Here is an 11,885-nt window from a genome sequence, read left to right as displayed (position 1 = left end):
AAATATTTTCAAATCGCCCCTGAATTCCTCCAGCCCACTAACTGTTTTTGTGAACGCAATACAGCATCTTACGTATTTGCATATAGAACGAACTCATTTGTAATTTGGTGTATGCCTAACTGTGACGCTTACTTGTATTGTAGACCACCCTCAATATTGGTCCGATGATGCAAATACAACAGTCGAATTGGGTAAGCGTTGGTCACCTTGAACTATTGCTTTCTGTAAATTAAGCAATTTCTTCTGCGTTTCTACATATTCTCTCAATAAAACTTGGGAGATTTTAAATCATTTTACTTGCCTATTATATCTCTTTGATGTGTCAGACAAAGTTGAAATGTTTCTTGTTTCTCATATTGTACCACAAAAGGTTATACAAAATCGCATAGTATATATCAGCCATTTTCATTTATACAACTTTTTTAGTTGGGATCAACCAAATATTATTCTCTGGGCCACTCCAGATCGCGAATGAAAATTACAAAATGTTGTGATGGTTTATTTACGGTATGTTCAAAAAACGATCGATGCTTTTGTGTATGTAATCTCCATGTTAGTTTGTCGAATGCAAACCATTCTCCCTGGCCTGTCAATCTAGTCTACCCATGTCTGTATCCATGGATGTCCTCCCAGTTTTGCCTGTATGTCCGTCTCTTTTGTTTGTCTGTCTGTCCGTCGCTTAGTATTTGTAACTCTTTTAATGTATATAATTCATCATGACTTAAAGGGTTTAAGTAGTTATGTAAATTCATATAATCAGTTTAGACAAAGCGCATCCAACTATTTCACCTATACAACAAAGAAACCTTTTCTGCCGTCAATCTTGGACAATGAAATTCAGTTCGACATCTTAGCAAAGCAAGGGCAACTTGTAACTTACCATTTTTCATAAGTAGATACCTTTTTCATGATTTAATACTGGGAAGACCTTTACAGAGAAGTACAAGATGGAAGTAGTGATCCTATAGCATGTTGTTCTTACTATCCGAAATTCTACAAGATCACCAGACCGAGAGGCGGTCAAGCAGAACTTGTCATGAAGTCCGACAACAAGAGAGGAAAAAAAAAATGGACTATCAGAACTAACCCAACGCTGAATTTTCATACTGTTACAATGTCAGCTACTTTGGTGGTTTTGGGTAGGAACTTAACATTTTTGGAATCTACCAGAAACGTTCAAAAACAAAACACTGAATTACAGATACACAAATACATAGATCGATAGATACGTAAATATATGTTGTAAATGATATTATGCTAAAGTAACATGCGTTTCCTGGACAGATATTCAGAGTCATATACAATACCATGTTGAAACTCATGAAGTATCATAGAGTTTTGACCGGCTCGTTTTTAAAATTTACAATGTTATACTTTTCTCGATTGAGTTATGGCGGCTATCATAAATTTCAAATTTCCAACTACAGGCGTTTTCGTTACTCTAGTATCAGATTTTGTAAAGTTGGCCCTCAGTACTCCTGAAATTTATTTTTGAAGTCTAAAGAGCATAATTTTAGTTTTAGGCATGTATTATCTCACAGGAAGGGAGTCGTTGAAACGTCCCTGAAAAGTTGTATGAGATCCATACGGTCTATGTAAACAATGTACTCAAGGTTGGCGATTGATGATATCTAAAGCATATTTGTCATATTTTTGCATATATTTTGACATGGTTCGTGTAGTTATCATGCATAAAAGACACTGTTTGTAAAAGCGAACGTCGCGCAGATCTAGTTACGACTATCCACTCCCTTGAAATAATCGTCTGTATACTGGATATATCTCCGTGAGCCGTTTTAAAGGTATTGTATAAACAGATAGATTTACTGTGTTTCCAGATGAAGAAAAACACTTTGTAAAGGTGTCTGGTGTTGGTCCAACTGGAGAGGTTATTATCGGCAGCACGGTGGAATTCGACCTACACTGTAGCATTGACAGTCGTGCCGCAGACTGTGGAAACTTGATGTGGACCAGAAAAAAATAGACACGGACAAGACATCCTTGAATCAACTGAATACAGCCAACATCAAAGACGAAGGAACCCGTTTTAACTGCAGGTTAAATCACAGCACAATCCACAACCAATGGGCATGTGATGAAGACGTAATATTCAAAGTTCAATGTAAGTTACCGACCATCGTTTATTTTCCTGAAACAATTTCTTTGAAGTTCGTAATATTCATTTGCATTCAATTAAAATTGGCTGAACTCATTTAATGTAGTCTGAACATGGAAGAATTTTACCCTGATAGCATGTTACATACTGGTTGGGCTACTAACCTTTGGTTTTGACAACAGAAACATAACAAAGTACTTTAACTGATCTGCGGTGTTCAATAGCTATATAAATATTTGAAAAGTAGATTAATTGATACTTTTGGTGAAAATAAGGGGAATATGAAAAACGGTGGTCTCTAAAAGTAAGCTGGTCAGCTTTTCATACTACTGTGAAGTTTATTGTGAATGTTTTCAATCCTTCCATAAGAATGACTATACTTCTTGAACATTTGTTCCTGTGTTGTGAATATTTCGAACATAAAGTTTCACTATATAAAGAAATTTAAACATGGAATCTCCATTCAGGAAAATCATTTTTGGTTTCAAACCAAGGACAGCTATCAAACATATTGTTGATACCAACTGTTAGCGAGCAGTTTCAATGGCACACATTTGTGATGCTTTGTATCTGTAGGTCGCAAAATGGCGGGCGGACAGTTATTCATATCCACTTTCAAAACATTGTATTCTTTTGTTAAGGTTGGCATAGACACTGCTGGCAAGTAAGAATTAGTCCGTTGGTTGGAGAGGCGTCTACTACGGGAAAGACAACGTCCGGTGCGATGGAGAGGGCAGTGGTACGTGTTTTTTCCCTAGGTAAGACAAAGATTGAGAGCTGATGTTTTTAAATCAGGAAGTGAGAGATGAAGATTCTCACTTTCTTTTCAATTCGGGATTTTGTTTACAGCCCGAGAATGTAACATTCAAATTTGGAAAATGCGTCTTGTTAGTCTTATTTAGCATATTGCAACAAATATATAAAGGGTTAATATAACTTTACAAATTCATCGGGATACAATTTGATAATTTGTTATGATGTTAATCTTGCCCGCTCTACTCACATCAATGTACTGCATTAAACAAAATCGAAAACAGGAAATTTCTGCTGACCAAGGTGAAGTTGCCACTTTGACATGTGATGGCGAAAGTTATCCTGTGTCATCCATTGTGTTATTTCGACAGACAAGTAACAACATAAAACTTATTCCTGACATAATACACACCTACTGCCGTAACCTATGGGAATTTGACCGTCCAATATTTTTCCGTATTTTGTATAGTACGCGGAGTCCCGAATACGGGAGACGCGCGACGCGCCTGTTTGACCTTTGACCTAGCAATTATCGGATGTTAACAAACTATTTTACGGTGAGTTATAGACATAATAACAACTTCCACCAAAATGTATTCGTAGTATAAGGTTTAAAACACGCTAAACACAAAACTGAGTCTAAATGCAATTGATTTTTGTTTTAAAAAACTAATTAAATTGAAAACATTCAGCGAAGTTTGCTTGTGCTGCGCTGAAAATTAATTGGCTTCGTGCCAACGGAGCAGTAATCGCGCGTGTTCAACTCATATCGCGCGTGCCGAATCCCTCAAAATTTACCATAGAACTAGTTTATACGGACGATTAAAGAGGGGGTGTATAATAATAGGGTTATACACAAAATACGGCCCTGTATGGACGCGGGCTCAGTGAGTGACGTATTGGACTCGCCTTCGGCTCCAATACGTCACTCACTGAGCCCTCGTCCATACAGGGCCATATTTTGTGAATAACCCTCTACTGCCGTAACCTATGGGAGTTCGTCCAATAACTTTCCGTATTTTGTATAGTACGCGGAGTCCCGAATACGGGAGACACGCGACGCGCCTGTTTGACCTTTGACCTAGCGATTATCGGATGTAAACAAACTATTTTACGGTGAGTTATAGACATAATAACAACTTCCACCAAAATGTATTCGTAGTATATATTAAAACACGCTAAACACAAAACTGAGTCTAAATGCAATTGATTTTCATTTTAAAAAAACTAATTAAATTGAAAACATTCAGCGAAGTTTGCTTGCACTGAACTGAAAATTAATTGGCTTCGTGCCAACGCAAGGGACTTGTACTACGGAGCAGTAGATCGCGCGCGTTCCACTCATATTGCGCGTGCCGCATCCCTCAAAATTTACCATAGAATTAGTTTATACGGACGATTAATGGAGGGAGGTGTATAATAATAGGGTTATACACAAAATACGGCCCTGTATGGACTCGGGCTCAGTGAGTGACGTATTGGACTCGCCTTCGGCTCGTCCAATACGTCACTCACTGAGCCCTAGTCCATACAGGGCCGTATTTTGTGAATAACCCTATATTATCAGAACATGCGCGAATGTACGTGTCAGCCTATTAATCATCGAGCAGTGTCTGTGGAGTCTGTGATGTGCGTATATCGGATAGCGAAAAGCGATTCTAGCATTTCAGGTAACCCTTCTGAAGACATGTAAGTCAAACTGTTTTATGTAACACGCAGGGTGCGATACTAGAAACCGACACAAACTTACAACTTACTTATCAATGCTTTCCTTTCTTTTCTTTTTCAGCTTCAGTAACGCCTGTTGACACGACCATTACAAGTAGTGCTTATAGTCCTGTCAACGCAAATACTGTTAAAGTCACACTTATTGTTGTGTTCGTCGCGGTGATTGTGGTAACAATACAGGGACCCTACATCAAACAATTAAGTAATTACAATGCTGTAAACCTTGCTTGAGGCTGTAAAATGTTGTATATTGAACTGGTAATCATGGTAGCGCTGGAATTTATTCTTTATCTTATGGACCTTTGCTTAGCTGTAAATAGTGTTTTGAAATTCTTGTTTCTTACCCTCCATGATCTGATAATAAATCAACACTTGGGAGCATTGCTCACTTAAACATCAGCAAAACATAACTGATTCCCAGACAAATAAGCTGTGTACAGATTATTTACATGATAACAGTAACTATGTTTGTCAAAACACGCCATTACGCCTTTGGAAAAGTCTGTGAAAGAGGTTCTTCTATTCGTCTATGGTTGACCTATAGACGCCGTGAAGGTCTGTGTGCAAAGTTTACGTTCGTATCACTCAAAGAAATAGACCAGGCCACAAATGGCCCAGTTACCACCACCAGAATCACAACTTCTTAAACGAATATAGTGTCCCAGAGTGTTATTCTCAAAGGTTATTCCCGGTGTTTTAAACCACACGGAGCTTCATACACTTGCATGCAACATGGCTCAGATTAAGTGTTAGATAATTATCAAAATTCAAACGGATTCTAAACCTGACTATTTTTATATAGAGACATATTATGCCAGTTTATTGGCTCGTGTAATGCAGCGAAGTTTCATCCTTGTCGTATTGTTAAAGAGCGGTTGAATGGCACTTTGCTACGGTTAAAAATGCCATTGTGTTGTGACTTGATGATTGAAGCAGATTGATTGCTTTTGAATGATTCATACTTGTCAATGATTTTCAACCAACCAATAAGTAGCAAGTTTCCAACACGCTCGGCATGTTATAGACGGTCCGACGATACAATTGGCATGAAGCAACTTAAATAAGTAATTTCCTGAAGCGTTGGACATTTTCAGTGCATGTAAAATTAAATAGTTTTTCCTGTTCAAATTCAATGTGCTATCCCTATATTTGTACTGAAATTCTAAATTCAAAATGGATGCCATCCTTGTGTTACTATACAGGGAAAAATTAAATTTTCGATTTCTCAAACACTAGACAGTGAAAATTCGCTTACTCCAAGAGCTTTTACATGAAGCCCCACAGGAGGTAGATCAGAAAATAATATGAAGTTTGAAAGTCTGAGTATCTGTCCCTGAGACGCATTCTACTCTAACGATGACAAATGAATGCCTGAGAGTTTATTCATTTGGTTAGATATATACAGACACTGGTTAAAGTTATTTTGTGTTTTTTGCATATATTGCTGTACAGGAACTCATATACTCTCCAAACGAAGTTTACCTTATGTAAGCTTAGTTACAGGTCTTCCCTTATATTCACATAAATTGTAACGCAGCCTATATTACCTATTCCAAACTAACAGTGATTTAAATATCTCACATCATATAATCGCAAGCATTCTTTATTCAGTAGGAGGTAATGTCATCAATGCCAAGACTGAAAGAGACCCTAATGCAGCTGGCAAACACTTAGATCCAAAGAACAATCAAAACCAGAGTGGTCTTGATCCATTTTGGCAGTTTATGTGTAAAATTGCGCAACGTATCGGTGATGGTGAGTAATGGATTCCTTGCACAATTCATTTTTATATATAGTCAGATCCATAAGTTCTTGCGCTAGTTAATGCTGAGAACAATTATCTGGTTGAATCCTAGTTTTGCATGTACTACATCACTTGCGAGAAGAATGTGTGTTCAAGGTATGCTGCGTCTGTTCGAAGCAACAGCAGCTGTTGAGTGCAGAAATTCCAATAATATAACTACGGGCATTTTAAGATTGCAAAATATTGATCAAGCTTTGACAGAATATGGAAAGATTTTCTCCTTCAAAATTACAATCTTTCGCGTTCAGAGCTGACAAGTGCAATTACGTGTACACTGTGGCTCAAAGGTTTTGCGTATGTACTGAAGTTGTAACTGAATTCACGGTCACCATCAAATGTATTTAGCCTTATTTTAGTCCATTTTTTTCCCGAACGGTTTATTAAGAATCAATCATGCTAGTTTAATTATAGTCAGGCTGACAATGGACAATTTGATTTATCCACTGAATCAAGGGACCACTCCCATGTACAGCACAATTTTCATAAAAAATGATCAGACAAAGCCGTACTGTATTCACCATAGATCTGACATGGTTTGAGTTTTTTTTCCTTGCTAACAATGGTTATTCTGTTTATGAACTTACTACTGATTTATCACCCTCTCTTTTAAAAATTCAATTCGGCTTAAATTAAGGCATATTTATAAAGAAATGGGAACCGTTTTGTAAGAATCGTTCCATTACCATCAACCAGGTTTTTAAGGTTTGAATATCTCGTTCTTAATAATAAGTGAACCCTTGAGAATGATGCTGTATTTTTCTTTGTCATCTCTTTAGACAGCTTTCGAGATATGAAAATTTTATGTACCACCTCAAGCGGAAAATCTATGCTTACAAAGCAACAGTGTGAGAACATTTCACGCCCATTGAACTTGTTTGAAGCGTTAAAGGAGGCAGGTCACTTCGAGGAGTCAAATAGATCAACTGTCGTAAAATTACTCGAGACAGTAAATTTGAACTCTCTGGCAGACGAAGTTAACAATTGGTCATAATCAAAGGTACTGTCTTTTTCGCATTTATGTTCAGTCCATAATTGTATCAATATGCCGCTAAACTGGTCCAACAACCATTTCCATTCAAGGTAATACATTACCAGGTCCGTTTGACATTTGTGATTTGCAAAGTTAAGTAGGATCATCCTGGACCACTGATAGTTAGTGGTGGTACCAGGTGTCCGGAATGGGTAAGCGTATCCTGCTAGCATGCTACTTCCGTATCAACACTTTCACTATGGAAGGGTGCATTCTGAGCCAACAGGCAAACAGTGGAAGATACGTAAATAGGCAGGACCATATTCTTTCTTCATACGGTCGTCTGACCTACATAATGTGTGTTGATTATTCCCAAAAGCCTACAGTAATGCATACGTTAGAAATGAGTAATCATAATGTGTAATCATAATGTGTAATGTGTAATAATGATAATGTGTAATAATAATGTAAAACTAATGGAGTGATTTATTGGTTTTAGTATATAACCGCCGACGTGTCAAGCCATGGATGTCATTTACAAGATCACGGCTTCAAGAGTAGTCAACATGGAGACATTTACAAAGGCCTCACTGGTATCATCGTCAAGTCTGGCTTCGCTGATCACATACAATCGTTCTGTAACAAAAAGTAAGAGAACAGTACTGAAATATCAAAGTTTACTTGGTCTCTCAAAACAAACATTAGGAATTCTATGTACCGCGGACATTTATTGCCAGGGCATTGAGTTTCTCTTAAATAAACTAGGGATGCAATGATCGATAAGCTACTCATAATTGATGCGGATATTTATCTATGCTATTCAACAAACGCTCTGACTTGGTTTCAAAGTGTCTGCACCGACACAGTATTACTTATCGTATTTCAATACCACGTACATCCACACTATACTGTACTCCAAGACAATACAATTGAGACGAGACGGAAGTGCCGGACCATTTGCTTTTAGGGGACTAGGAAGAATGGATATTGCAAGAAATGAATCATGGTATATTTTCAGTACTATAGCGCATCAATAAATTTGGAAATGGTCAGAACTGGTGTAGTATGGGTCATGATGCATCATGCGGGTCGTCCACAGACATATCATGATACTTCGTGATTATTTAGTGCATACAAATACAAAGAGTTTTACTTCTACCAACTTCAGGCTGCAATTTCCTAGAATTGTCTTTTTCTTTATTTTTAATTAGTTCATAAATATTTAAAATGTCAAAAAGCATAATGCAGAAAACGCTTTTCTTAATGCGTGAGGTTTGAATACTTGCAATCAGATTCAAACATTCCAAGACATTTTTATACCCGTTTATAGAAAATTGTTAAAAAGGTTTTTCCTCCTTTTACCTCTTTCAAGAGTACTGTCAAGTTTAATTTATTGTTTTACTAAGGTTTTATGCATGTTTTGTTCTTTTATTGAAACGAATATCCTTTTAATGTGATTGTGACTGCTTAAAGTTTAATTTGTTTTAGATATCAAGCATTCAAAGAAATGTAATGTTTTATAAAAGGTTTACAGTAAATTGTTGAACAGAGATAAAGGGACGAAGTTGCATTTTTACCTTATTCTGAGGCACATCGAGCTTTTCAAGTGTAAGATAACTTGTAAAGTTGGTTTGAGTTCAACAAAAATTATACAGAGTGTCGTTAATCTTTTAGTATGTATTCAAAAATGTGAAATCGGCACCGCTGTTCAAAAACCAAATGAAATCAATGTCATCATTTTAAGAGAAGACTACAGTTAACACAATTACATGTGTAATGAATTCACAAGACAAAAGTCATTCACCGATTTGATTTAATTTTTGTAAAACGAAATACAACATATAATATATTATGTAATTGCCATTACCAGTACTTTCTATTGCAATAGGGAGCGTTTACAGAGAAATTTTTAACTTTAGCATGCAAATATTCATTGAACTGATATTTACCAAATTATGTATTATCTGATGACGTTTAGCAGTAATGTATTTGTAAACAACTCGCCAGTCCGGTTTTTGCTTGTATATTTCAACAATACCGTGCATACCATATATCCTTTGGAGCAAATTAACTATCGAAATGTCTTTGAAAGCTTGGCTCTATGTAACTACTGTAGGCGGCAGTTCAAAACACAACTGAAGCCAGGCTGTTATCTTGGGATACATGGCTAGCATTGATTCTGCAGCTATCTTTGACGCTATATTCCATGCCCATTAGGCAGACAATTTGTTGTGTATAAATGGTAAGTAATATCTGTTTTTTTAAAAGTCCTCCAGCTCCTCTGAACCAAATTGCCATTCCAAAGGAAATGTGAAAGCTGCCCACAGCGAGTCACAAAGAACATGTATGGATATTTATGAAACTAGAAAGAATAAGAAGCATGTACATGTAAATTTTTTCTGCCATTTTTTCTTTCTTTGTTTCTATTTTTTCGTTAGTCTTTTCAGTTTGATGCTTTTGTGAATAATTAGCATTTTTCCCCAATTTTTTGTGTGTCCGGGTCTTTTATGCTTGTGGACTTGCTATCTGTTCGTACAGTTGAGTGCTGATTGTTGTTACATGAGACCTGCATTCGTTATCGCTGGTTTGTGCGACCTTATCGGCCACTTATAATATCATATTAGACAAGTGAAGAAAGCCTGCACGTTGCTTCTATAATATGTCAGGGAGTCTGCATAGGTAGTTAATACGCATCATGGAAGTTGATGTATGTATGTGGCTGAGTCTTACATAAATGGAAACTTGTCTGCAAATGGCAACGCATAGAAAAGAAGGTAATTTATGAAGGTGCGGTCATGAAGTGGCTTTTCATGATAAAAAGTGAACCGCATTTAACTCGGACACTACAAACTTTTCAGTAAGTGATTGTGAAATGACCTCAAAATTGATGAAGTATGGAAAACATGTTCTCTGTTGCCTCAACGTGTCCTTAATTGTAGTATCGAATACATCATTTAAATATCTACCAAATAATGAGATTAATATTTACAGCTCAGCAACTATGAGGTACTGCAGTTGCTTTTATATATTCCAAATACACTGCAAGCCGCTATATATCGGTTTTCACGTAATTTCGATTACAATGCGATTACTTTGAACTAATTAGGTTGGTATTGGAAATGTTAGTATCTTGCCATATACCTTACAAATCAGGGATGACGGTCTACGGTTTACGAGGTTGTTTGGTTTTCAAATTTATAAAACCATTTGCGGGGTTCTTGACGGCAGGCGATCAAGCAACAGCAACTGAAGCCGTACACTACATGATGTGCTGCAGACGAAGCTAGCTCGCGGTATCATATAAAAGACTTCGTTGACGCAGTAAAACTTGAAATTTTTTCAAGTGTTATTTAGTTCCCGTCGGATCATTTCAAACAAGCACAATCTAATACAGAGAGCATAATTTTTCATTTTTCATTGTGCGCTTGCAATGAAAAACGGCAATACTATCACAGACAAACATAGGCAGACTCTCAACGGATATTGTTTAAAACGTGAAGCGGTTACGTAACCCATCGATGTTCGCCACGCCTCCGGTTGCTCTCGCCTCTCCTTTCCGCAGAGTGCCGACCATGCATCCTTCGGTTATTTTCATATTTTTCGCCAATTGTCAAGCGAAAGTGTGTTCGGCAAAGTTTGTGTTGTTGTTGTCGTGTGGTGCTGAGCGGAATTGACGTGCCGGCAAAACGGGAGTGTTTTGAGCTTCAGGAAAGTGAGTTTTACGGTTTTAAAAATTCCCCTCACATTTTTATGAATATATAATGAGTGTGTTTGAACCAATTTGAAAGTCCTTTATTGAAACTGTCTGGTTTTATTCAATGGTTTACGGTCAGTCATACCGTCTTTTACACGTGCGTCAAGGAAGGACATGTTTATGAAACTGTTGGCGTGTTATGTTTTGATTGGCGTGAAGCAGTGTTTCTGGCCTGAGAGCTCACAAAATAACTATATTTACAACTCGACTGGAAGTACGATGCCATCTCGTCGTATTTTTCGCATAATCTCGTGCAATTATCAACCACAAACAAAGCCTCCAAAAAGTTTAATTCTTTGAAGCTCATTTTAATATGAAATGCCAATAGTCTACCTTGAACAAAAGGCATGCCGCGTTTCCAGTCTGTCCATATTTGTCTGTGATACTATGTAGTTCTTATCATTGAAGTTATATCGAAGTCAATTTATTGCGTATCGAAATTAGAGTTGTCTATTGACATCGCTGTTATGTATTTTATTTTGTCGGTAGTGCTACGGAGGAAGCTTATCTCACATGAAGACTAGTCACCAGATGGTCATCGGAACCTAACATTATAAATTCAACTAACAAGAGCACAATTATAAATCAATTAGCATGCAACCCGAACAAACACAATGTTAGTTGTGAATGCCTAAAGAAGCTTAATCGCTTTTATTACGATGTTTACAAAGTACAGACGTTACATGCATTTGAATGATATTGAAATAACGAAGATAATTAACACTTAATCAAGGAACACGAACATTGCACATGATGGGTT

At 37.0% G+C, this 11,885-nt stretch overlaps 1 protein-coding gene across 2 annotated transcripts; it reads left to right on the top strand.

The window, feature by feature from the left end:
- Positions 1 to 923: 923 nt before the first annotated feature.
- Positions 924 to 9,854, top strand: LOC139125353 (uncharacterized). Of its 2 annotated transcripts, XM_070691445.1 has the most exons (7): positions 924 to 1,139; positions 1,839 to 2,122; positions 2,758 to 2,874; positions 4,659 to 4,799; positions 6,209 to 6,352; positions 7,178 to 7,398; positions 7,871 to 9,854. In XM_070691445.1, the coding sequence occupies exons 3-6, from the start codon at positions 2,841 to 2,843 to the stop codon at positions 7,390 to 7,392; spliced, it is 534 nt and encodes a 177-aa protein (XP_070547546.1). In that variant the 5' UTR covers positions 924 to 1,139; positions 1,839 to 2,122; positions 2,758 to 2,840; the 3' UTR covers positions 7,393 to 7,398; positions 7,871 to 9,854. The 2 variants fall into 2 exon arrangements, with proteins under 2 accessions (XP_070547546.1, XP_070547547.1); XM_070691446.1 differs by lacking the exon at positions 924 to 1,139 and having other exon boundaries at positions 1,533 to 2,122.
- Positions 9,855 to 11,885: the final 2,031 nt, after the last annotated feature.

The sequence above is a fragment of the Ptychodera flava genome, assembly GCF_041260155.1.
Source record: "Ptychodera flava strain L36383 chromosome 3 unlocalized genomic scaffold, AS_Pfla_20210202 Scaffold_25__1_contigs__length_14229661_pilon, whole genome shotgun sequence".
NCBI classification, from domain to species: Eukaryota; Metazoa; Hemichordata; class Enteropneusta; family Ptychoderidae; genus Ptychodera; species Ptychodera flava.
The sequence above is the reverse complement of the archived record's forward strand: the minus strand, read 5'-3'. Positions and strand labels throughout refer to the sequence as shown.